The sequence below is a fragment of the Poecilia reticulata genome, chromosome 12 (genome assembly GCF_904066995.2).
Source record: "Poecilia reticulata chromosome 12, P_reticulata-male-v2, whole genome shotgun sequence".
NCBI lineage: Eukaryota > Metazoa > Chordata > Actinopteri > Cyprinodontiformes > Poeciliidae > Poecilia > Poecilia reticulata.
This window is the reverse complement of record NC_088841.1, coordinates 4690245-4716932: the sequence shown is the minus strand read 5'-3', so window position 1 is coordinate 4716932 and position 26688 is coordinate 4690245. Positions and strand designations below refer to the sequence as shown.

At 39.3% G+C, this 26688-nt stretch overlaps 2 protein-coding genes across 3 annotated transcripts; one reads left to right on the top strand and one right to left on the bottom strand.

The window, feature by feature from the left end:
- Window positions 1-1871: 1871 nt before the first annotated feature.
- Window positions 1872-9605, bottom strand: cops4 (COP9 constitutive photomorphogenic homolog subunit 4 (Arabidopsis)). Its single transcript, XM_008423376.3, has 10 exons — window positions 9426-9605; window positions 8561-8640; window positions 8301-8452; window positions 7710-7813; window positions 7461-7614; window positions 7202-7352; window positions 6047-6217; window positions 4734-4849; window positions 4533-4617; window positions 1872-2354 (listed from the first exon to the last, which is right to left on the bottom strand). Exons 1-10 carry the CDS (start codon window positions 9497-9499, stop codon window positions 2221-2223), a joined length of 1221 nt encoding a protein of 406 aa, XP_008421598.1. The 5' UTR covers window positions 9500-9605; the 3' UTR covers window positions 1872-2220.
- Window positions 9606-10465: 860 nt separating this feature from the next.
- On the top strand, window positions 10466-25747 carry lin54 (lin-54 DREAM MuvB core complex component). Of its 2 annotated transcripts, none has more exons than XM_081613479.1 (17): window positions 10466-10597; window positions 12994-13739; window positions 16596-16707; window positions 16788-16918; window positions 17315-17470; window positions 17602-17809; window positions 18478-18545; window positions 18638-18835; window positions 18914-19005; window positions 19137-19208; window positions 20487-20589; window positions 20688-20825; window positions 20921-21123; window positions 21630-24820; window positions 24895-24983; window positions 25364-25402; window positions 25603-25747. In XM_081613479.1, the coding sequence occupies exons 2-14, from the start codon at window positions 13023-13025 to the stop codon at window positions 21829-21831; spliced, it is 2400 nt and encodes a 799-aa protein (XP_081469605.1). In that variant the 5' UTR covers window positions 10466-10597; window positions 12994-13022; the 3' UTR covers window positions 21832-24820; window positions 24895-24983; window positions 25364-25402; window positions 25603-25747. The 2 variants fall into 2 exon arrangements, with proteins under 2 accessions (XP_081469605.1, XP_081469606.1); XM_081613480.1 differs by lacking the exon at window positions 10466-10597 and adding an exon at window positions 10634-12007.
- Window positions 25748-26688: the final 941 nt, after the last annotated feature.

Sequence of the window (26688 nt, the reverse complement as noted above, 5' to 3'; positions counted from 1 at the left end):
CTTTTGTTTTTCCACTGAAAGCTCTGGTTTGCACAATAAATGCCATGTGGGTGAAATTTTATGGATGATGCTCTGATGTCCCATTCTCCTGAAGGCAGCACAGAGCTGCACCACCAGAAACTAACACTGAAGAGAAGAAGAGCTATGATTAATGTAGTTACAGTTCTATCATGTTTTAATGTTGCAGTTCAGTCGTTTTGCAAATAGATCAAAGTTTAAACTGGCATGTTGTACATCTTTTATCTGGTCATTTTGTGGAATATTTAACAACTAGAAAATGGCAAAGAATAAGAATATTTTTTCCACTCTGATTGGCTGCTGTTAGGCCTACCTATTTTAAGTTGAATGTTCATTGCATTTTTCAGACGCCTGTGAAAATAATTTCTATTCCCATGACTTTTTTGTTCTCTGGGAAATTATTTTTGATGATAAATACAGAAACAAGTATAAAAATCTAAACATCTACAATACTGATAGTAATATTATTAATAAAATAATAGTCAGTTCAAAGTAGCCTACAAATTCTTTGGTGGGGGCGGTGAGGGACCTGGATAAATGCTGGGGGGGCGCTGGCCCAAAAAAGGTTGAGAAACACTGAACTAGATAGTGGAAACTTTGAGACATACCTGCATTTTCCATACAAATGTGAGCAAAAATGTTGTCAGTAATCCGCTAATGTAGAAAAAACGCAATTTCTCATTTGCAGTGTTTCCATTAGACAACAAACGCAATTAAAACCACAAGTGAATAAGTTTGTTCACGCAATAAGTCATTAAAAACATGCCGCGCCGTCACACTTCAACTACTTCCTGTCGTCTTCTTCTTCGTGGTTTGCGCCTATGGCTACATCCGGTTGTTTATCATATGACTCATACGGTACAGTGTTTCCATTACAGTTTTGCGAAATAAACCAATTTCAATATGTCCAGAAAAACACATCATCCTAGCACTAAAACTTTTCATTAAAAAGTTTTTTTTTTTTTATTGGCGTGTTTAAGGGAATTTATTTTCTAATTGTCAAACTCCATAATTAAATGCTCAATCAATGGAGACACCGCTGTTGACAACAATCCCAAAACATACAGCTGGTATTAAAATGAATAAAAGTTGTTTACCTTAGTATAATTGACATACATGACCTGTGCTTAAAACTATAGAAATTACATTTTAAATAAGTCTGCCATTGCTGAAGGAAAGGTAAACTAGTCAGAATTCTGACAGAAGCTTCTTAATGCAACAAAACAAAATGCCTTTGCTACTTGCAAACCTAACATTAAAGGAAGTCTATATATGCATTTGAATCTGAATAATTATGAATCTATAATAATTTCCAACCGCCTGTTTTGTGTATCTGTGGCAACAAGGTATTGGTTTTTATATTAGCACTGTATTAGCATGCCAAAAGCTCTATTGAATTATGACCCCGAGCTCCAGAGGCTTATTGGACGCAGCAGCTGTTAGCATGCCGTGAAAGTCATGACACTGTCGTACAGCAAGTCGTCAGAGGCCTCATCAGATTCACTGCGAGATTGTCTGCAACTGGAGATGCTTCCTGCCCACAGCATCAAAGTCCATGGTTCTTTGAAGATCCCTGGATGATGAGTCACGAGCCAAACTCCTGCTTTCATAGAGCTGTTCACATCTACCGATGATCCATCAAGTTTATTTTTGAATGTTTTTTTTTTTACAACTTTAAAAACTAATTACTTTAAGTTCATTGTTACTCTTAAAAACCTTTGTTGATCATTTTAGGCCTCATTTATTGTATTTAAACATGCAGATAAGAGGCTATAAGCCAAAAATGACTCCAAATGGAGATTTACTGTTGCTAAGAGAAAGAGAAAAAGACGACAGTAATTTAGCTCAACGGGTTACTTTAACTTTAGATTTATTTCTCTTCACTGAAAATACAGCTTTGTACCAACAAGTATACCATTATTCACCAACCACTTACACGGCACGTTGTCAACCTTATTACATGCTAACTTATGACGCCAGATTGTTAACATGCTAATTATTAGTCGCTCTTGAAAGTACATTCACTGACTTCCTCCACAGCTGGAGGATTGCTGCTATTTAAACAGTATTCATAATAAAAAAACAAAAATACAAACAATATGAAGTTCTTCTCGGGTGTTTTAATAACTGTGGCTTCAGAGATGATATTGTTTGAGCAGGAAGACAGAAGTAGGGAAGGGGGCGGGGGAGGCGTACTGATGTTCACTGGGTCATCTGGGTTTCCATAGCCTGGGCCGCCCACTCTGGAGCTGCCTGGCGAATCTTTTCTAGCAGGTTGTTGACTTGAAAACACAGAGACTGGATCTGTTTGTCCCAGGTGGGAAGGGGTTCCCGGGCTGCCAGAGACACAGAAAACAACCAGATGAAGACATGCAGGCTGTGTGACGCTGCTGAGGAATCCAGGTTAACGAGGCTGCCCCCTTCTGGACACAGACGCTAGTAACAATTTTGCTAGTGCAAAATCGTCCATTTTGCTCTGTGTGGAGGCAACTAAAAAGTTATTGCTGCAGACAAAGTGGAATGAAAAAAAAACAAACTTACACAATTATGTTGCCACAGCTGCCCATGTTTTATGTTGTTGTTGGACAGACTGAACTGACATGCCAATATCCCTCTTTGGGGACTAATAAATAAATAAATTAATTAATGAGGTTGCATCACCCGCGTTGGATGACCATGAATTCAAAATAGTTTTTCAAGCTGTTATTTGCAGCCTTGCTTATTTCATAAGCAGGTCGATTAATGATCAGTTTCAGTTTTGATTGTGGAAATGCAGAGGATTCCTGACATGTATAGAAGCTGGAGGCCAATTCAGCATCTTAAACTTCTTGTTGCAATCTTCATATTCTAGGGCTGAAACGATTAATCGTGGCTGTGAGAAACGATTAATCGTGGCTGTGAATCGATTATTGAAATAATTGTCAACTACTTTAATCATTAACTAAAGTAAACAGACAAAAAAAAGGTCAGTTGAACAAAGAACACACAGCAGTAAATAAACCAAAATTGTTCAAAAATGTATATTTGTACAGTGATCCCTCGCTATATCGCAGTTCACCTTTCGCGGTCTCGCTGCTTCGCAAATTTTTTTGTGCAGTTTTTTTCACAGTGCATTGTGTTCTGCGTCCTGATTGGCTAAACAGTCTCCGAGCTCCTTCTCTACCTGTGTACCAATAACGTTACGGTATTTAAATATAAGTAATACAGACTGGCCATTCAGGAGATGAAAGCTGAAAACTTTGAATGCCTGCTGGAAAAAAACTGTGGCCAGAGGCAGCGCAACACCTGACCGGAGGCTCGGTTGACGAGATCCATGGCTCTGCCGTAGATACAGCTGTGGATCTTGCGGGGCAGGTTGGAGGAGACGCTTTCATGACACGACATTAAGGTCCGATTGATGCACACGCACATCTGCTGATCTGAAAATAGGTTTTGTTCTTTGGTTTCAATGTAGAGTATTTAATTATGCTGTATAATAAATGTAAAAACTAAAGGTAACCACTTAGCGGATTTCGCTTATCGCATGTTATTTTTGGAACGCAACCCCGCAAAAAACGAGGGATCACTGTATTTACATTTTGCATTCAAGAAAAAAAAAACAGACATCTTTGACTGTAAATATGTTCTACCCAGAATGCCTCAATCCAGTTTAAGTTTTACCTGGTTTAAATTCTGTAAAATAAATAAAATAATAATAATAAAATGTCCTATTGAGCACTTTTTGCAGTATAATTATTAATCAATAATCAAAAATAAATTAACAGATCAGCCCTAGATTGTATTAATGTTAAATCAAGTAGAAAGAGCTGAATTTTCCACATGTTGATGTTAGAAGAATTATTTTAGCTGCAGATTTATTGTTTTCTCTGTGTGATCAAACGTTCACTAAAGAAACAGCACTATTGTATTTCTGGAAAATAATTGTTTAATTTGTTCTTTAAAAAAGACACTGAATTACTTGTTTATTTCTATTTTTTACGCAATTCTAATTTTGTATAAAATAAGCTTAAGTGGTTAAATGAAAAAAAAAAATAAAAATCATATAATTAGTACCACGAATAATCGGTCACTAAAATAATCTTTAGTTGCGGCCCTAAACTACTCATGAACAGTTTCTGTTTCGTGGCTCGGTATCCCGCGGTAACTGGCTCCGGATGCCGGGGAAGATTTGTTTACATGAAAGGCTATACTTGGTCTCCCTGGTGATCCCTGCTATCCCAAAGTTTGCCCTGTGGACCCCGGCCCAAAGCATCCGACTGCCTCCACGTGCTTACCTCGGTTTTCCCATGATGCATCCTGGTACCAAGTGTTTACTAGATCAGCAAAAGATTCGCCTGACACTCCAGATAACGTTTCTGACGTGCAATGAGCTCCAACTAACAGCGCATTCAGACACCTGACATTTTCCTGCTTCTAACATGTCAACTTTGACGGCATGGCATCTTAATATACTTAACACTTGAATAAAAATAAAAAAATTTAAAAGAGACAGTAACCAGATCTCAGAGACTCACTTTCAAAGTGAACGATGCCATCTATCTGGTCAATGAAGCCGTTCATGCGTCCCTCAGTGATCATCTGAGATGCAATCTTCTCAGCCTAGACACAGAGACGTTGTTTGCTTATTGCTGGTGAAACAGAGAATCTGTAGGACAACATGCATATCCGCCACAGAGCGAACGTCCTGTTTGAACACGAGAACATGAAGCCGTCACCTTCGCCGGGGGGATTTCCAGCAGCGCTCCCAGCTCTTCGAACGTGATGTTGTTGTAGAGTTTGCTGGCGGACAGCAGGTTGTGCTCGATCACGGCTCTGTCCAGAATGCTGGAGCCTGAAACAAGAGAGAGAGTTTGTAAAGTAAAAAAAAAACAAAAAACTTTTTTTCATTTTATTGGGGTAAAAATTGCTCCAGATATGGAAAATGTTCCACTGTTCTTTAATCCTTTTTACCTCTAACATGTTTGCAGGGAACAAAGTCATGTGTCATTTCAGATGGACAAAACAACCAACTACAAAAAAAGTGATTTTGTTATGTAAATGTAGTATAAATGTAGATAATTCAAATCGGTATCAGCTGATGTTGGTAAAAAAAAAAAAAAATATATATATATATATATATATATATCTGTATTGATTTTGGGAATAAACGTGAGATGATATTAACATCTTGTTGCCGATTGTGTTTCCAGAAGGGGAGGGGCCTGACCATGTGACAGTGACCGTGATGCAGCAGAGGATTGTGGGTGCTTCCCTGAAGCACAGAAGAAATATCAGCACTGTGGGGTTTTTTCAAGGTGTTGAAAGCATAGAAAAATATACATACTGTTGATAAATATTGGATATAGTTATCGGCCCAAATTTTCAGATCAGTGCATCCCTAATGGCTATATTTCTCTAAAAGCAGCAGATCCACAATTTTCTTGTAAAAGGATTGGTTCCAATTTTTTTTGTTTGTCCCTTTAAACTTTTCCAAAAAAGAAACAAACTCTGTGAAGATGTATGTTTTGTTTTCACTGAAACATACATATTTTTCCAGGATTAAAGTTCCCTGAAAATAAAACAACTGAAACTACAAGTGATAACATACCCAAAGAAATATAGAAATATTAAATTTACTTATTTTTCCTGAAAAGGAGAAATACAGTTATCATCACAAACCATCAGAACTGAATCAAAACTCTGTAGCGAAAGAACGATTAGTTCCTTCACTCTGCCCAGATTCACACTGGAGCTTCTCTTTGTTCAAACTTAGATTATTAAAAAGTGTATCTGCTGCGGATAAGATGATAGCTCCTCATGTTTGGTAAGCTTTGTTTGCAAATGATAAAATAAAACTTTGCTAAAATACGCTAAGGACCAAATTACCTAAGGTCTCATAAAAAAAAAGTTAGTCACAGGCAAAATGGTCCCACATACTCACTGGAGTGTCCTAACTATAACTAAATACATGACAACCAGGAATCACAAACCAGATTAAGCAATGTATGAGTTTCTGTTGCGTAAAAAAAACTCAGTCCTGTGTTGTTACCATCTGCCGTTGTGGCTTTCTGATGGGGCATCAGCATGGCAGCAAACTCCTGCAGCTGATTCCCTCTGATGATGCGGTCCAGGTACATCTTCTCCAGGATGCCGTAAGCGGCCAGCTGCTGGCAGCGCTCGTCTTTGAAGAGAGTGGCCAACATACGGGAGCGCTGCTGACCTGCAACGGATCAAAAATAGAATGTTGGGAAGCACAACAACAACAACAAAAAGCACTATTGGCCAAAGTTAGCAAGTTTTCAAAATACCAGCATCGGTTCGATAAGTTAAACTGGCCGATATTAACAACCAATGATTATTCCCATCTTGTTGCCGTCTGTGTTTGTGTTTCTCAAGGGGAAGGTGGTGGGGTTGGTCATGTGGTATTTGCAGTGTACACTTCTACTAATATGCTAATGCAATAATAGCAAAGCTAATTTATTTGCATAGTACTTTACCTAACTTTGAAAACATCCAGCAGACTTAATTTCCCCTAAATAAAATTTCCCAATAAATCCTAAAGCTATCTAGGACGCTTTGTAAGCTCTGTTTGAATAAAGCTTGACAATCTGTGTTGAAGCTTTAGTTATTGAAGCCTGTGTTCATGCTCTTACTTTGAAGTCTGTTTACACATCAGTTCCATTTCCTCTCCTCATATTCATTCCCTGTTTTATTACGGGATTGGACACGGTATACATAGTGGAGGAAACCACTTACACAAACCTGCTAATGCTCTAGCAGCAGAGCTAATTTTTCATATAGCACTTTAGCATTTTCGCTAACTCTGAAAACATACTTTGCGTCCCCTAAATCAATTTTCCTGATAAACCATAGAGCTCAGTTTGAATGTTGAAGTTTTGTTTATTGAAGCCTGTATTCATGCTCTTATTTTGAAGTCTGTTTACGTAGCAGTCCTGTTTCTCTCTCTTGTTTTCCTCTAAGAAACTTTATTGACCATTTGTGGCGAGTACACTACCAATGAACAAATGTTTACATTTAGTTTTTTTATTAACATTGGTTTATATTGATTATTGGCCAGCAATAGTAGTATGGAATATACTGACCGAAATGTTCATATTAATGCATCCCTAATATAGTGACAAGTAAGGAAAGAACTGATGAGATCATTTCTGAAAAATGTAAGTCAAAGTCAGACTTCCTGTACCTGCGGAGGCCAATATGGTGCAGTTCAGGGCGTGTTTCAGCGCCTCCAGTCGTTCACTTTCATGGACGATAGACTTATAAGACAACTCGTTATATCTCTGCGCAGCTTCAATGAACTTCCTCCTGAAATCAAGGACTCTGGCATAGCACACCTAATGAAGAGCAACAGCTTTAGTCGCAGCACAACAGGAGGACAGACTTCCCCGTAGAGACTTTGCACCTCGGAGGAAGGCTTTGTTTTCTATAAAGAGATCATGCACCTTATAGTGGATCTGCAGCTGTTCGTTCGACGACTCATTCTGAAGCAGCGAGGCTCTGTTGATGTAGGCCTCCGCCTGCACGGGGTCGTCGTCTTCTAAGTAGAGCCGGGCAATTTTTAGGTACGTGTCCAACTTATAGTCGACGTTATATTGCCTGTATTGGGGGGGCGGGGGGGGGAAGCGAAGAGGCGTTCAAATACGTGAAACTTTTACGGAGATCTGAACGTTCATCTGTAAAAAACTACGTACTTTTGCCCGGTTTCCAGAGGAATGCCAACTAAAACTTGAGCGGCATTTCTCCAGTCTCCCTCCTTTTCATAAATAGTTGCTAAGTGCTGTCTGATTGAGGCCACCTGAAGACACAAGAGCATTATTTAGCCATGCAGGATACAATCAGTTATTTTCTTTAACTTTACAAGGGCAAAATGTAACTTTTATAAGAAATACTTCTTCTTTGTTTTTTTTCTTTTATACATATTTGTTAAAACTGTCACTCCCCATCAGCAGAGCTTGTCGTGAATGTAAAAGCTAGTTAGCATGGCCACCGCTGAAGACGGGTAAATGGCTTTCCTTTAACAGTAAGTTGTTCCTCAGCTTGTTCACAAGGTTGATTAACAGCGTTAAGACACACACCCTGACTCTGATTGATTGTTTTTGACCAGGGGCGATGGAGAAGTTCAATGTTTTCACAGATTATCTGTTTCATTTTATACTGTCACGACATGGTGACAGTTTTAACAAACATGTAAAAAAAACTTTTATTTATTTATTTTTTAAAGCTACATACTGTAGTTTTAAAAAAGCTCCATGGAGGTTGTGGCAAAACATTAAAAAATCTACCTGTTCCTCAAAAGAGATGACCCTCGGCTGGATCTTTTCCAAGGTGAAGTGATACACCGCTTTAGCCGTGGCGTCCGGCAGGTTGGGCAAGTGCGTGCAGAAGTCAGTCAGCAGCTGTCTCGAGATGACAAGGCTGACGTTCTCGTTGACCACTGCAAAAAAATAAAAATAAAAAAACAAGCGTAAAATTTCACAGTTGCTCGAAGAAGCAGACTCATAGATGAGGCAGGCCAAATGAGAACAAAATCCGTAATGCATACTCGCTTCAACAAAGGCCTTCAAGGATTCCAGCTGCTCTGCATCCATCAGCTGAATGGCTTTCTCCAAAATCTGTCGATATCTGCAGAGAAATTTTACTGATTACAGGCACTATTAAGGTTTCTTGTGGAAGTCTTTTTAAAAATGTGAAATAAATGTTTAATGTTAAGGTAATGAGAGGAATCAAACAGTTCAGCAAGAAAACGGGATATACTAATCACCAAGTCAGTGATTGAAATTGGTCATTTTGCTGCAAGTCAAAATTAGAAAATTCTTATTTTTTCGTTCTGATCAACTCAACATCCGACATGTCCTTGTAGTTTAAGTCATTCGCTCTTAGAAGAGTAAAAGAATCGTTACAGACTCCATCTGCTCCTCTTGGTTACAGATAGGAGCAGGTGAAAATTATGTTTAATATGCATCTTGTTCAGTATGTGCCTGTCTTCATAAGAACATACACTTACAGAGGATTTTATCCGCAATATTTGTGGACCATTTGACATTCTTCCTAAACCCATTATGAAAAATAGCCAAATTGTAACTCGTTTTGTTTTGTTTTTTTTCTATCTGCAAATTAAAAAGCAACGTTAGCTTCCATGCAAGTCAGCAAGCATAGCAAAAATATATGAATAACCCAGAGTAACCTCTTGCTTCGTGAACACAAAATACTCTTAAATTGCGCTACACTGTCAGACTGAAGCGTTCAGTCTAACGAATTGCTATGTGGCTAATATAACTGAGTGAACGATATTAGCATAGCTAAGTCTAATAAAGCTACATTGCTACTAGCTAACACTAATGCGGCGTTTCCGTTGTGAACTGATTTTTATTAGCAGCTTATGTTATTGTCCGCTGATAGCTACGTACTTGGCAGCAAGGTCCTTGTGAGATCCGGTTGAATTCATCAACTGTGCAAGCTCCTGTCTCACTTCGGCCGCCATTGTCGCTAAATGTGTTGCTAAAAAATGTCAACAACACCCGGTTTGCTAGCCTCTCTGCGCGTGTACTTGAGTGTGCAGGCTGGAAATGCGCGAGCTGCCTTCCTCCTGCGAGTCACGTGAGCGCGCACGCTGAACGCTTTGACATAAACAGTACATTTGTCGTGTGTATTGTTATCGCGTTAGAATCCCTGTAATAATTTGTAAAGTAAAAGCAGATATTTGAACACTTATTTAGCAAGGTGTAAAATTGTTGACTAGCACAGAATCCACTAGAATAAACTTCATAAAACTAAATATATGGAAAGTGAAGTTTAGATAGATAAAAATATATATTTTTGGTGCGTTCTCAATAAATTATCCTTTCCAGTAACAGTTCTATATTGCTTCTTTGATGAAAATAAACCACTTATACTGTTCAACAATATGAAACAGTAGATAATATCAGAATGACTTACCAATAGAGATGGCACCTTCAAGTGCAGCTGTAATTTGTCCACATACAAGTATAATGTCCACTATAAAAGTTTTTTTTCCCTCTAGTTACAGTGTATGAGTATGATGCTGTTTCTTGATAAGTCAATTAAAAACAAAGGGCAATGGAAGCCAAAAAAATGATCATAACTAAAAGCCTCCCCACACCATAATTAAGTGGATTTGAAAGTTTGTCTTTAAAAGGCAAAAGAAGAAAAAAGCTAGGACTAAGTGAGGTGATCCAGCAAAGACCAAACACGCAGCTTGATCAATACATCATCATAAATGTTTAGGAGTGTCCTTTTTGCTGCTATTTTTTATACTTCTACAGGTTTTAAAGTATAAATTGTAAATATTTATAAAGAAAACATACTTAATATCACCACTGTTTAGAATTTACATATTTGTAAAATGTGTTTTAGATTTGTGACGACGTTAATTACGTTTCTATTATAAGTAAAAACTGCGCTGTACCTTTAAACAAAGTGTCACGGTGACGTCGAACGTGGAGGGCGTGGCCGCTCTGTGAAATGTCAGGGAGGAATGGCGCTCGGCGCGGTATTTTGAACAATCGCTTTTTCCTTTCCTCGGTTCGCCTGGAAACGCTGCCCAGCGTTAAAATCTCGGGTAAGCACGGTTGTATATTGGCCCCCTCTACGCTTGACTGCAGCGTATCCCACCGGAAGCTGCAAAGTTAAGGATGTAAATAATGTTGAGGTATAATGTTGTGCTAGCTAGCTCAGGTTAGCCAGCTCAGCAACTTCGCTAGTACAGTCAGTTTGTCCTGCCCGCTGGGCTGGCTTCATGAAGCTGCTGCTACTGATCATAAAGATAGTCAGGAAGGCGCAGAATGTTCCTAGAAATGATCATGTACAGTATGACGAATGTTTAAACAATTTTGGGACAAAAGGAACACTTTTTTTCAATGTAGGATATGCGGCCAGTATTTTCTGAACCGTCTGGTTAGTTAACTTACTACAAAGTAAACGCTTCAGCTGGACAATGACAGGTTATGGTCGGTCTAGTGACGCGATTTTTGTTCTTTTAAGCGACTGACCTGTCAATAAAGGATGTGTAAATGATTACTGATGAGCACAAGTCATAACAGGCTGTGGAGCCTGTTATATTGAAACGCATAGTTACAGCAGCTTGAACTGGAATTGTGCCGCACAATGTTTACTTCTAAATGGATTTCTCAGGTGACAGGAGCAATTACTGAAAGCTAGCTTTGTTTACAGTGTGTTTTCAGTGTGTAGAAAGAGTATACCGCTCCGTTGAGTACACATTTACAACAATTTTCTTATTAATTTCCGGCCTTGTTTCTACGTGTTTTTTTAACGACTTGTCTCTGTAAAAGCCGCAGTAGAATGGGGGAAGAATATGAAATGGATAGTGTTAGCCGGAGAGCTAACCGAGTTGATGACGAGGTAAAAATGGCGGATCTTTCGAAATCCAACCCGGGCCTGAAATAGTAACGCAACGAGCTTGACGCTTTCCCCCCAGTCTTTTACCCCAAGCGACATCACTTCTTGGGTTGTTTTTAATGCAGACGAATGCAGCCCGCGTTTGTTGGCTGCCCCTCCAGGCTCATGGGAACACTCAGAGCAGTGAGTGTGTCTGTGTGGAGTAAATATGGGGCGGACAGAGGGGGGCTGGGGGGTTCATGTATGAGCGTTTCGCTGGATTAATGTGGAGCAGAGTGCGGCAAGACAAAGATACGCCGGAGATAAACGGCGCGGCCTAGCGGACCCACCGTCAGCTGTCAGCTTCTGTCAACATCAGCTCCAGTCCAAATGTACCTCCAGCTCATCACTGCGTTCATTTAATCTTCCCTCCCTGACAGCTAACATTACAGGTCAAGTTCTCAAAGCGGGCATTTTGGTGTCAACTCACTGCTAGCTTTGGCATGGCTAGCTTTATGTTTGTTTAACCCTCCATTGGTTAAAGGCGGTCTGCATTGCTATCCTGTTAATGCACATTTGCATTACACGCAGCCAGTTGAATTAAACGACGTGCTCGGAAGTTGATTGTTAAAAGGTGAAACATTCTCTTAATGTCATCTCCATTGTTGTTGTTTCAGTTACCATGGCAAAGCTAGGCAGGTAATTTGGATAACAGCGTTCACGCACAAGGCAATTCAGCGTGCTTTACAGAAAGAAACCCACTACAGTAGGCAGATAAATGCATTAAAAGAGCTACGATACAAATTGAGTGTGACATCTAAAGACAAAAGCTATAGGATTTGAATGTAAAACTATTAGAAAATACATCTTTTTGATAGAAATAGGGTTTATGAGAGAACCATAGAAATTAACTGCTAATTGATTAGTCTTGGTCCGTAATAAGCACATCTCTACTCATATTTAAAACCAGTTCCAGCATTAAATGTTCATTAGAATTTAAAGTTTATGGATCTTTGAAAATGTGTTCTTGTGTTCTTATTCCATTACCACATTACTTGAAAACGGTCTCAAAACAACAATATTATTGATTATCGCCATAACCGCATGTCTTTTGTTTTTTTATTGCTGCACTGTCATGGTAATACATTTTGCTGGACGATAAAATGTCCCACAAGTTATAGCAGGGGTGCCCAAAGTCAGTCCTCGAGGGCATCCTGCATGCTTTAGGTCTCTCCCTGGTTTTACACACCTGCATCAAATGATGGCTTATTAGAGGCCTAAGAGGAACACTGACTTGCTGAGGAGGTTGTTAGAACCACCAGGAAGAGAACTAAAACATGCAGGATGCCGGCCCTCGAGGACCCACTTTGGGCACCCCTGCTATAACTTGTGGGACAATTTATCGTCCAGCAAAATGTATTACCATGACAGTGCAGCAATAAAAAAAACAAAAGACATGCGGTTATTTCAAGATATTTTCATAAACTTCACTCATGAACAGTTTTTGTCTTGTTTCTTTTTTGGGTATTTTATGGATTTGTTTCCATTCAGTTTTGCTCTTGTTTTGAAGCTTTTCATTTTTGACACATCTAATTTAAAAAAAATGATTTTATCATTTAGGTTTAACAGAGAACTAAGACACAGCAAGCATGGATGTGGTGTCACCGGAGCTCAACAGTCTCCTTCCTGATGAAATCATGGATACGGAGGCCATAGAGGAGGTCCCTCACTCCCAGTCGGAGCCCACGCATGACACGTCTGTCCCCATGGAAACGGACGCTCCTGTGACATCAGAAAGTTTAAGCACCCGCTCCAATGCCGCTACGGTGGAACGTGTCCAGGCCGCGACCGCTGCTGCAGCTGCAGACTACGCCCCGGGGAGTCAGTCTTCCATCACGATTTCCACTTCGTCAACCTTGTTCGCCATCAAGCCCGCCTTGGCGACTTCCACAGCTGCGACCAAAACTACAGACAGCCTCACCGGGACGACGGTTTCCACGAGCGGCACCCAGAAGCTCGCGACTCCGTTCGCCTTTTCTGCCGCCAACCACCAGATCATTCTGAATAAGGTGGCCTCGGCTCAAGCCACGGAGGCGGCGAAAGCCGCGGCTGCCCCGGCCCAAGTCATCAAGCAAGAAGGGCAGAAACTTTTGGTCACGACAATAGGGAAGTCGGGGCAGCCGATAGTGCTCCAGTTGCCCCACACGGGCGGCAAACCCGGGGTTTCACAGACTTCAAGGGACGCGAAGTCTCCAACGCCGCAGTTCAAAGTGGTGACTATTGGTGGGAGAGAGCTGAAACCAGTGTTGAGCAGCGCCGGCAACCAGGTGACCACATTACAGGCCCAGCAGCTGAAGACCGTACAGGTAATGATGCTTGGTTTGTGTTCATAAGACGGCAAATAAAAGGAACGCTAGCTGAGGATTTAACACGGCTACCAATGTATCGATGACCTGAGTTAGCCAGTTTCACACTCTGTCTTCTGGTTTGAGAATAAAATCCTGTCCTTTTTTACCTGAGTGGTTAATGCACTGCACACAAACACTAACGGGTCACGATGACTGAAACGACTGACTGAAGACGAGCCAAAGTTTGCTCTACTATCAGTGACTGTGTTTCCATTACAAATGTGTACAAAACTTTGACGTTCTGTCAGTTGTGACAAAGCACAATTTTGAAATTGCTGTGTTTCCATTAAATAAGAAACGCAATGAGAATCACACGTGAATTAACATTTCTTCATGCTATAAGTCATTAAATATATGCTACAACATCATCATCCTACTACTTACCATCTGTTTCTGTTCTTTTAGTATCAACCGGTTGCTGTTTATAAGATTTGTGTGATGAGAAAAAGGATTTCCATTGTAGTTTTGCCAAATACGCTAATTTTGATAAATAAAAAAAACAACCACCTCCTTCTAGCACAATTTTTTCCCCAAAAAAAATTGTCACGTTTCATTAAGCAAATTTTTTTTTCCTAATTCCAATTTGCACTGTTTTATGATAGTGAAACTGAGGTAGTTCGCCAAATGAAGATGCAAGAAGATATTTATTAGGGATGCATCGATTGCAGATTTTAATGGCCGATCATCAATCTTTAAAACCCCTAATCTGGGGTGCTGTGGTGGCGCAGGGGTTAAGTACAACCCTTAGTCCTTGATGCGGCCGTCGCAGCTTCGATTCCCGGCCTGGAGACCTTTGCTGCATGCCTTCCCTCTCTCTCTTTTTACCTACTTTCCTGTCTTGACACTTTCAAATAAAGGCCACCAGAGCCAAAAAAAACCCTTAAAAAAACTTATCTGTCACCCTTCGATGGATCCATGACAACATCTGTGTCCTCATGTTGTCATTGAGGTAGATAAGATCAGTTCCACATATATGCATCGTCCGATCACAGAAAATAAGGAAATCGGGGTCGACTTATTGGCAAACCCCTATTAGTAATCCATGCACACTGAAACCACGACAGTCTAACCCACATCACTTCTCCATTACAGTTTATATTGGTGCTAAAAACAAAAATCCAATCCAACCGGGTCTGATTAACTTCTGCACCCTACATATTTTCTTTATTTCCTCAACAGGTTAAGCTATCTACTACTATAATTGGTAGATTAACACAACTTCACACAGCATTCTGCGTGCTGTATGTATTTCAGGCTAACTAAACGCACCACAGATGCCCGACGCGAACCTGACCATCAAGCAAATAAATGTGGTTCGGGCCATAAATCTAAGCTCTACTCTCTATTAAACAGTTTCTCTGCTCATATGCTTAACATGTTCTGTTTTGTAAATAATGTTTCACACACAACAAGGTTTAATTGGCTGCAGACCTGCCGGGTGTAGTAACCGTAGACTTTTGTGTAAATAAACACCTAATGGAGCCCAGCATACAGGGTTATGAATCATAAGTGATCAGGCGTACGGTGGTTACAGCAAATCTGTAGATCCCTGTTAAGATACCAGATGTTTGCGAGTTGCAACCTTCTTTCATGTAGTTTGGCATTTATCTTGTGCGACTCAGCTGAAAAGCAAACGAGTCTTGGAGGAGGGGAAGAAAAAGCAAAAACTGCAACAGCCTGTTGGCATGAGTGTGTGCACCCTTATGCTAATGCTTGTTGGAGCGCCTTTTAAAGCAGCCATCTTTGGTTGGAACCTGTCGGCGTCACACGTCTCATCTTTGTAATATTTTCCAACTTTACCCAGCAACAGCTCTCCACAACTCTGATTGTGAGGACAGTTCTTAGCCTCTTTATTATTATTATTATTATTATTATTATTATTATTATTATTATCATTTTATTTTTATTATTTATTTTTAAGTGACCTTACAGATTTTCATTATGCTATTGTCAATATCATATTTTAAAATGGCCTCAAAACAACAATAAAAATCCAATAATTAGTCGGACAATTTATCTTGCAAAATTTGTTATTGGTGACAGACCTATTCATCGCCACATTGCATCATTCTTATGCATTTCATTTGAATGACACTCAATATATTTTGCAACATGGGTGTAAAAACGTTTGATACGAATGCATTAGTTGTTTTTTTTTTTGTTTGTTTTGGGGTTTTTTTTATTAACAAACATCTGGTTTCTCCAAACTTTTTGTCATGTGGGCCCAAAGTCAAAAGTGTCAATACTTAAACACTAAAATTACCAAAAATGTTGTGATTTAAAAAAAAGTTATCTACTCAACAATAAACTGTAAGCTATTTTATTAATTTTAATTAAATCACAACAGGATTGTAGATCCAAAACTTCAAGTGTTTTTATCTTTCTTGTTTTTCTTATCAAATCAGAAACATCCAGTTTGCTTATCATTCTGGGCTCAAATGGAGAAAACTAAAACAATATTTTGTCTATTCTCTGCAATGAAAAGAGAATATTGGTCAGTTTTCATTTAAAAACACTTTCTGGACTTGGCTGAGTTTTAATACAGCAACTGGGTGTATTTTAAAGTGTGTTTTAGACTCTGCAAATGAAGAGATGTGGTCCTAGTTACCATGACAATGGAAATAAACCAGAAAGCTTGGAAAGAATGATGACTTTCTGTTGTCTTAACATTTTTGTGTGTAGATTTGAATTTAAAAGTTGTAGTTTTGTCCTTTTTCTTTATCGGGGTCCTCAAAAAAAAATCAGCTGCAAGTAAGGCTGATTTATTTTTTTTCCTTTTCTTTTTTTTTTTTTGTAACTGCTCACGTCCTTTAGATCCCCAAGAAAACACCAGCATCCTCAACTGCTCCAATCAAGTTCATCATCACAAAGACGGTCAACAGCAAAGGCCTGAGTCCTCAGACGTCGGTGACTCCTGTTATCGCAGGTGAGCGTCTCCTCTGACTCTGACTTCCGGCTGCATTCAATGCATGTCTGCTTCGCTAATGCTCCGCGGTGCGTTCCCAGGGCGCATGGTGACGCAAACGTCTCCGGTGATGTCACCGAAAACCATCACGCTGTCCGAGCCCCACAACACTACGATCCAGAGCCTTCCTGGCAAAAAGATCGCCATCTCGCCTCTGAAGACTCCCAGCAAGGTGAGCCGCTGGAAGATCTGCTGGGTTCAGTGTGTTCAGGCTTCAGATGGCGCTAAATTCTGAGCTCTGAAGACCGGTCAGGCCTGCAGTAATGATTATTTTAGTTACTGGTCATTGTATTGATTATTCTGATGATTTAATTGATTAATCAGATGCAAAAATTGGCACATTCTGCAGATTTTTCATCTAACCACGTAAGCTTGTTTAATTCAGTATTGGAAATACTGAACAAATTGCAAATAAGATAATTTAATTCCTTTTTGCTTCTTTTTTTAAAGTAATTGATTAATCGGCAATTAATCGGATAGAAAAAAATTGGGACACTGCAGATTTTTTTTTTTATGCTTAGACACCGACATGTAAATATTTCATCTCCATGTTATTTGTGTTGTCCAGGTAACCGTGGTGTCTGTGGCTTCCCCGCCGTCCAACACTAGCCAGAAGTCGGTAGCGCTGCCCGTCAATGTAGCACTTGGCCAGCAAATTCTTGCGGTCCAGCAGTCGGCGCCTGCATCTCCAGTCAAGGTGGCCACCAGCCAGACGACTGCGCAGGTGAGGCCGCCTGCTGCATGCCTGCACAATCCTCTGCTCTCCCTTTATCCCAGCTATCGGTCTTCTGCTCAATTACTCCACACTTACTTGCCTGAAACCTCGTTCTGTTGTTTCTTTCTGAACCGTCTCAGAACATTAAGCCTGTCCAGTCCGTCGCCGTTGGAGGAGTGGGCGGCTCCCAGTTCAAGACCATCATCCCTCTGGCCACCCAGCCGAACGTGCAGCAGATTCAGGTGCCGGGAAGCAGATTTCACTACGTCCGCCTCGTCACGGCGACCACGGCCAGCGCGGCGGGTCAGCCCAGCGCTCCCAACACCAGCTCAGTGGCCACAGGTAAACCTGAACTCCTTCTGCTTCATCTGCTCATTCAGAGCTAGTTTTCTTGCGTTGGCAGGAAATACTGATGAAATAATTAATTGCAATGAATCAATTATTGAAATGATTGTTAACAAATTCAGTAATCAATTAATCGTTAACTGGAGAATACGATTAACGACTGCTTTAAGAATTGAAAGAGGAATTTTAATGTTTATTTGTATTTAAAGTATTGTTAATGTTTTATAGAAGGCTTAAATGTTTAAATGAAAAATCTGCAGAATTTGCCAATTTTAAAATTTAAAAGTAATTGTTAGAATAATCAATTAATATTCTATAATAGGAAAAAATGGTTAGTTGCTAAATAATGGTTAGCAACTGTTTGTTGGTAGCAACTAATTATTTCTTAATTGCTAACAAGTAGCTAGCAGCTTTTTGTATCAATAGTTACTTCATTAAACGAATGCTATGTTGTATTTTAGTCAATAAAATATTTATTTTCTTATTTTAAAAAGAAATTTAGTTACTCATTAATGTTTTCTAATATTTTATAAAGACTTCAATGAAAAGTCTGTCCCAATTTTTGTCTCATCTGATTAATTAATCGATTACTAAATTAATCGTTAGTTGCAGCCCTACTCAGAAAGCGCGCCTGGTGCTTACCGTGTGTGTTTCATGTTTTCCAGGTAAACCTTTAGGGGTGAACACTGGAGCGGTCAGGATGTCGGTCCCTGTCGTCCAAGCACAGACAATGAAACAAGTAAAGCAGACGCTGTATGGTCGCTGGTTTCTGGGGGAGTCTGTGTGTGTGAAATGTTCCTAAGCTGTCCTCTTGCATTCTGCTGCCTGCAGGTGGCGCCTAAACCCTTGACATCTGCACCACAGGTGGTCACCACCACTCAGACACAGCAGCGGCTCATCATGCCCGCCACCCCTCTGCCCCAGATCCAGCCCAACTTCACCAACCTGCCCCCAGGGACCGTCCTCACATCTGCCCCCGGTGGCAGCAATGTGGGTTACGCCGTTGTTCCAGCACAATACGTCACGCAGGTTAGTACTACTTTTCTTTATTCGTTTTCTTGAAGCAAATGTAGAACATTTCTGATGTGGTAACGTCTTTTTTTGCAGCTCCAGCAGTCACAGTTTGTGACACTCGCCAGCAGCTCTAGTTTTCCTGCGTCCAGCAGCGTCCAAACTCAGGCCAAACTACCTTACAATGGGTAAGACAGGAGAGCTTTTATTTTATAACTTATTGTTTATAGATTGTGTTTACTCTACCTCTAATGATGTTAGATGCTATACTTGTTCTCTTTGTTTTGTCCGTGTTTTAATGTGATTCATTGCTTTAAAGCGTGTCGGCAGCAGAGACGACCTCGAGACCCAGAAAACCGTGCAACTGCACCAAGTCACAGTGCCTCAAGCTGTAAGTCTGACTGGCTTTGCTTCATTAAAGTGGTAGAGGGAAATGTGTTCACTGGCAGGGTTCATCCAACGTTGTGAAAAGTATCGAATTAGCTTTCGTCACTTTCAAGATCTGGAGAAGGGTGAAAAAAGGAACAATGAGTGAGGAAGAAATTAGAAAACAAATTACACAATAATGCTTGCTTTTTAAGTTTTTTTACATTGAATGATGATTAAATAAGATTTTTATGTTTTAAATTGCCTTATCACACGATTAACTTTTTTATCATTATTATTGTGGTTTTTGACGATCGATTAATCGCATAACAAAGTAATATGAACTCCAATTTCCATTCTGATGAATTTTGTTTAGAGACATTATAATGCATTTTATTTATGGTTCCAGTTGTGTGTGGTTTTTATGTTAGTTTGATTCGTTGTTTTTTATTTTAGGATATGTAAAATGTCTTTCAGTGTCAAGTGTTGTTTACTAAATTAATGTTTACTGGTCAAGAGAGTAAACATGCATTATCAATGCGTTCCATATTATATTACATAATTCTTTTAGGTGTTCCTCCAAAAATTATGTAATATATTTACATAATTATTACTCACTCAATAATTGTGAGTTTATTGCTATTTTGTTTCTTTTGAAAAAATGGTCCCAAACATTGGATTTAAGTGGATTTAATATACTCAATCAGAATAGCTTAATCTGCATTTTAGGGAACACAAGCTCTTTTTGAAAGCAAACACAAAAATTATGGGATGTGGTTCAATATAAAACAGCTCTTGCGTTAAAAATAAGAATCGGTTTACTTCCTGGAAACATTCAACAAATGCTTAGTGACGGAGAAGGGGATGTACAATTTAAGAGGTCAACTTAATTAACAAAAAAACAACACTGTTCGTAACTCCGACCTGCAGGTGGCAGAATTGTTTTACTTCTGCTGCCTCAGACTTGATGTCACGTTCCTCTCCGTGATCGATATGGCAAGTAACAAAAAGTCGTATTTACTGTCAAATACAACCACAAAAAACCCAGCAAAATTATTTTTGCACAACTTGCAGTAAGGCACTTCTTTTGAATCGGTCTAACAAGAAAAAAGTATCAAAAATTTCTTACAAGAATTTCTAAAGTAGCACCACAAAATCAGAGCTTGATTGCAAACAAACCCACGCAAACAATTGCAAAATCCTTGAAGGACTTATTTGTTTTATCTGTCCTTAGAAAATTCTTAGAACATTTTAGAGGAGATGCAAAGCATCAAATCAAGTTTTGTCGTGTTTCCTCCCTCAGGTACTGCGACTGCTTTGCAAACGGAGAGTTTTGTAATAACTGTAACTGCAACAACTGCTTCAACAACCTGGAGCACGAAACGGAACGACTCAAAGCCATTAAGGTAGTTTCCAGGCTCTGTGTCTGCAGGGATACTGTCGCTTAAACCGTTTGATGGATACTCAGAGGAAGTTTGTTTTTTTCATTTTGAATTTTTTACAGACCTGCTTGGACAGAAACCCAGAGGCCTTCAAACCTAAAATTGGCAAAGGCAAAGAGGGCGAGTCGGACCGTCGGCACAGCAAAGGCTGCAACTGCAAGCGGTCGGGCTGCCTGAAGAACTACTGCGAGTGCTATGAGGTCATTGTACCTCCGTCTCTGCAGTTGGGCAGGAGTTTCTGAAAAGAAATTCCTTTTTTTTTTTTTTTAATAACGTTTTTTTTCTTATCCTGAAGGCAAAGATCATGTGCTCGTCCATTTGCAAATGCATTGGTTGCAAAAACTTTGAGGAGAGCCCGGAGAGGAAGACGCTCATGCATCTGGCGGACGCGGCTGAAGTGAGGGTCCAGCAGCAGACGGCAGCCAAGACCAAACTGTCCTCACAGATCTCAGACCTGCTGATGAGGACGACTCCCATTATATCAAGTGGAGGCGGGAGGTACTCAAACACTTCCATCCTTTTCTAACATTTACTTAAATAGAAATGCAGCTATCATTTTTTTTTTTTGCCATTTCATATCCAAAATCAGTTTTAATAACTGGAATATATGAAAATGTACAGTTTAAAAATGTATTTTGAGTCTTCCTGCTGAGAGCGGTCGTTACTTAATTGAAAATTGAACTGAGTCGCCATTATAAGACCTATCAGAAATGGCGTTCCCCAGGAGTGTGTTCTCGCCAACCTTCTTTTCTAGTGTCCTCCAGGAGTGATGGATGTTCTGTCTAACCAGAATCCGTATTGTATCACCTTCATAAAATAATGGAAGGTGATTTAATTGTAATTTAATTTAAATCTTTATACCGTATCGCCTAGCCTACAGCTGCCACTGTAAAATAACAATCCATCTTAGCTCGGCAAACATTTGAACTTGAGGAAGAAAAATCAACACGAATAATCATGCCGTCCTGCTTAAACCTTTGGGTTTTTTTTCTTTCCTGCCGCAGGCTGCCGTACACATTCGTGACGAAAGAAGTGCTGGAAGCGACGTGTGAGTGTTTACTGGAGCAGGCCAAACGGGCCGAACAGACTCGTCAGCCTCAGGTGGAGGCGGAGAGGGCGATCCTGGAGGAGTTCGGACACTGCCTCATGAGCATAATCAGCTCTGCCGGGAAAGCTAAAACAGACTGCGCCTCCATCAACTGCTAGGCCGAACTCTTCTGGCTCTCTATTCGCAAACTGTTGGACATGGACACGCCGGACCCTGTGGCTGCTCTACGGAAACGCTGAAAGCGGAGAGATCCTCCAGACTGCTGGAGTTAAGCTGCATTAATAGACTTGAGCTGGAAAATAAAAGGACGGAGCACACTGCCTCTGAAACATGAACTTCAGCCCGATTTATTGCCCTCTAAGGGCTCTCCGGATCTCTCCTCTCTGTTTTTATTTTGTACACTCTATTCTTTTGCCATCCTGACGTTTTCCAAGAACCCCTGTATTTTAACGTCAGCAGTTTATCTGTGTTTATCAGTAGACAAACTATCTTTTTGATATTTATTTTAACAAATCTTTGTAATCAAGTGTGAGTGTTAATATGCAAGGTTTAGAGCTCTGCAGCCTGTCGATTATTAACCGAGGCTAGGCTAAGCTATTCCAGCAGCAGTAAGTGGAGATTTTCTACAGGTGTACAGTAGAGAGAGAGAGAGAGAGAGAGAGAGAGAGAGAGAGTGTGTGAGTCCCCTTCGTAGCAGCTGAACACACTCGGACTGATGGAGTTCCACATTTTCCCCAGGTGCTCTTTTACGCTTTATTAAACGCATACTGTATATGAACTCGCAGCAATGACTTGAGAAAACATTAGATCCAAATGACTGACGTTCCTGCGTGTCATAACGACAAATTACCTGGATTTACACCAGCTGTTTTCTTCTGACTTAAAATTTAGTTTTAACCCTCCCGCAGTCGTAAAACAGTAAATTAACACCATGCGCGCTGTCCGGCGGGGTCACATTAATACCTGTTGCGTGCGTGTGTGTGTGTCTGTGTGTGTGGGGTTTCGAGATCAACTCTGAGATACGGCTATGGCGTCAACTATAAACGACATACCGCTGGCTTTGCTAACCCTAACTTTAAAAAGCGCGACGAACGCCGGAGATTTTAAAGTAACAGGGTCTCACTGCTCAGAAACCCAGAATTTAAACAGAACTTTTTCAAAATTATACCCAAAATAAAAATAAACTCAGTAGGTTAAAGTCATACTGGACGTGCACATCCAAGATAACTTTTGTTCTGGTTTTGGAAGTAGCTTCCCAGGTTTACTTACTGCATTTGTGAAAGAAAAAATAAATAAATAAACCCATGTCACCTTCTGTTGCCCTCCCCATAAAAAAAGCTATTTTAGGGACGCACCAATATGAAATTTTTCCAATACCAATATCAATATTAACTTTGCTGTTATGGTTGATTAATCAATATTTACTGTTGACATTGCTTCTCTACTTCAGCTATGCAGCCCTCAATCCTGCCTTGCATCATGATTTTTATTTCAAGTAAAAAAAATAGTGAAATACAAAAAGAAGACATGAGTAGAAGTAAAATAAAAAATTATTGCCATTACTCTTCTTTTACAGTATATGTCATGATAATTTCTAAGTATTATTTACATATTTGATAAAGTTCAGATTGTTATATCAGCTTTTAGCACTTCATTACTCAGGCCCAGAGGAAAAAGTTATTGATTTCTTCAATTTCCATCATCAGTACAATCCCTCCTCAATTAGTAGTTCTCAATTATTTTGTGTGTTGCTTTGCAAAATTGCTTGTTTGTGCTTTGCTTCAACTTCTCTCTCATACCATTCCGTATACACTCCACAAAGTGATACACATAATCCTCCTTGTAGTACGAACAGTGTTGTATTTTGGTTAATTAAGTTGACCTCTTAAATTGTACATCCCCTTCTCCGTCACTAAGCATTTGTTGAATGTTTCCAGGAAGTAAACCGATTCTTATTTTTAACGCAAGAGCTGTTTTATATTGAACCACATCCCATAATTTTTGTGTTTGCTTTCAAAAAGAGCTTGTGTTCCCTAAAATGCAGATTAAGCTATTCTGATTGATCATATTATAATGGTTGTAAGTTGTTTTTTTAATAAGCGTTACCCCCAAACTTCCATACTATAACTCAGATACGGTAATATTAGAGCTCAAAACAATAGGAGCCTTGTGATTAAGTATGTAACATGTTTTGCCCAAAATTGAAATTCTTTGTGCTAGTTTTGATATAACTTATTTCATTTTGGATTTCCAGCAGATTTTATGGGCCAGTATCACATGGAGATACACTTCATTCCAAATACTCTTCCCACTTCAATATTATCAATTTATTATTTTTGCCGTTGTATGTACAGAAATATTGCGATTTTAAAATTACACATGCAGAGGTCTCATGTCGCCCTGGGTGATTGCCCACGTCGCCCATATCAGAAACTGCCAACGGGTAAATTGTTGAATTTTCTCTGCGTTTGATTTATTTGGAACACTAAAGTTCATTACAACCAATATTACTCTATTTTACAAATAAGTCCCCTAAATCAGAAGTTCATATGCAGTCACCGTTGTAGTTAGTTAACAGGGTTCAACACACTCTTCACCACCAGGTAAGAATGTTTACTGCCTACCCCAGGGGTGAGCAATCCAGGTCCTCGAGGGCCTGTGTCCTGCAACTCTTGGATGTCTCCCTGGTCCAACACACTTGAATCCAACAGCTGAATCATCTCCTAAGTGCAGTCAAGTTCTCCAGAGTCCTGCTAACGACCTCATTATTGTGTTGAAGTAGAGATGAATCTAAAAGTTGCAGGAGACCAGCCCTCGAGGCCTGGAGTAGCCCACCCCTGGCCTAGCGCAAAGAGTGTGTCAAAGTGAAAAGCAAGAAGCTAGTTTCCTGAATATTTAATTTTCTAATGTCACCACCAGATGGCAGTGCTCTTCCAATAGTGGTGCCTACTGAACAGTAGGACGGCCAACTACGTCACCGTGCAGCTCAAATGATGAGATCAATACAATTTCACTTAGGATATGAGCCTTTTTACGATAAATTATCATAATTCATGAAAATACTTTGCTACGATAAAAAAGAAACGGAACATGGGTATAACACGTCTCTGTACATTCCAAACCGCTAGGTGGCCGTAGCGGCAAAAAGTGAGTAAGTTAGAGTTACATTGGGTGGCGACACCTTTTTGGTTGGTTCGCTGCTAACAGCCATTAATCCACAGTAGAAGAAGAGGAAGGCGGAAAACGATGCAATGGCCAACGTGCAGCTGCAGCGTGTTGGAGGAGTCCTAAAGTTTTTCTTTCCACCTGGGTACAAAAACTTTTAGTTGCATTTTTTTTTCGCTTATTATGTGCATTTTAACCAAGTTTGTGTACGAGACTCGAAGTATTCCTCGGTTTCCACGCTATTTCAAGAGGCGAGTTAGCTAAAAAATAGATTCTGCAGTATAAAAATGTTTCTTTAACTGCATAATTCATTTGAGAATTCAAATTAACATTAATTTGTCCAGTTTTGTTTGTTGACTTTTCACGCGAGGCGCTTTCGTGACGATGGAGAAGCCACGTGCTATAACTCACAATTCGCTTTAGTTTATTCAGAGTTCAATAGAAATTAAAGTGTATCTGCCGTAACAACATTGTATTGATTAAAACATTGCTTGTTAAAACATCTGTCCTAATTTTGTTTTCCAGAATATGTTAATCAAGAGGAGCTGATTTTTATTCTTACAGGTACGTATTGTAATCCGGTTATGTTTCTGCCATGTGCATTGCTGTCCCAATGATTATATCAATCACTACCCATCTGACCCATACATATATATGCATGGGAGAGATTATGGATAACGACCAAAATGAGGGTGTTTTTCTTAAGGTCATGTTGAGTTTTTGCCTTTTCTACATGAGTTAACATTTCCTCATTGTTCTTTCAGAATTCGCCTGGTTTGCAGAATACAGAGTTGGAGATGAGATATTTGTCATCTGGATGGTATTGACACAGCTACCCCTTACAAAGATTGACCAGTTGTCTTTTGTTTTTCTTCTTAAATTAACAAATAAATTTGGAAGTAGATGTGGTGTGAGAGTTTTTCTTTTCCCTCCAAACGTTTGTGCCTTTTTCTAAAGGGTGTCTATTAAAGGCTAATAAGCCACAAGTACACATGGAATAGTTGCAGAAATTTTTATGTCGTGTAATATAGTTGTATTATATTTAAAGACAATATGTAACATGAAAATGTCTTAAAATAAAAATTATTTTATTAGAATAATCAAACATTGAGTAGTTGGATGATTTTATATTGGTTTCAACAGAATTTGATTTTTTTAAAAATTATGTATTTATCCCCCCCAAACAAAAAGGATGCTTTTAATGAAGCTTATGTATGTGGTCAGGTGATGGGTGATGGACTGAGGAAACACCGTTGTCTTAATGTTGAGAAACTAGTTACATTCTGACAAACCTTGACTCAAACATTTTGATGTTAAAACTAAGATTACAAGTAAAGTTAATGGTGTGTAGTTACAAAAATAGAAGTACTTCATTTAGTTTGAGCAGTTTCTTTAAAAATGTTATGACATTTAAACAAAATTGAGTAAAATATTGTTAGAAAATTAGAAACAAAATAATACTGTGTTAAAAATAGGATGCTCAGATCACAAAATCTCGGCTTCTAAGAAAACTGCAAGATGCGTTTGTCACAAGTGATATGTCTGTCTTTACATTTCAATGTATAAATGTATGTGCTTAATTTATTAATATAAGACGTCTGGAAGCACTGAAACGTCCAGCTTCGTCTGTAGTTTTTTTATTTCTTGTCATTTTTGGATAGTTTATAAGGTAGTATTGCTAGTTTTTAATATCATTTTATTTAAGCATATTTCTATTTCCACAACTGTTTACATTTATTCATTAAATACTATAAATGTATGGAAAATTAAAAATAAAATCCTTTATTAAGATGCATTTTATTAAAAGCATCTTTTAATAAAATGCTGTCAATGAGCATGAGTTATCCTAG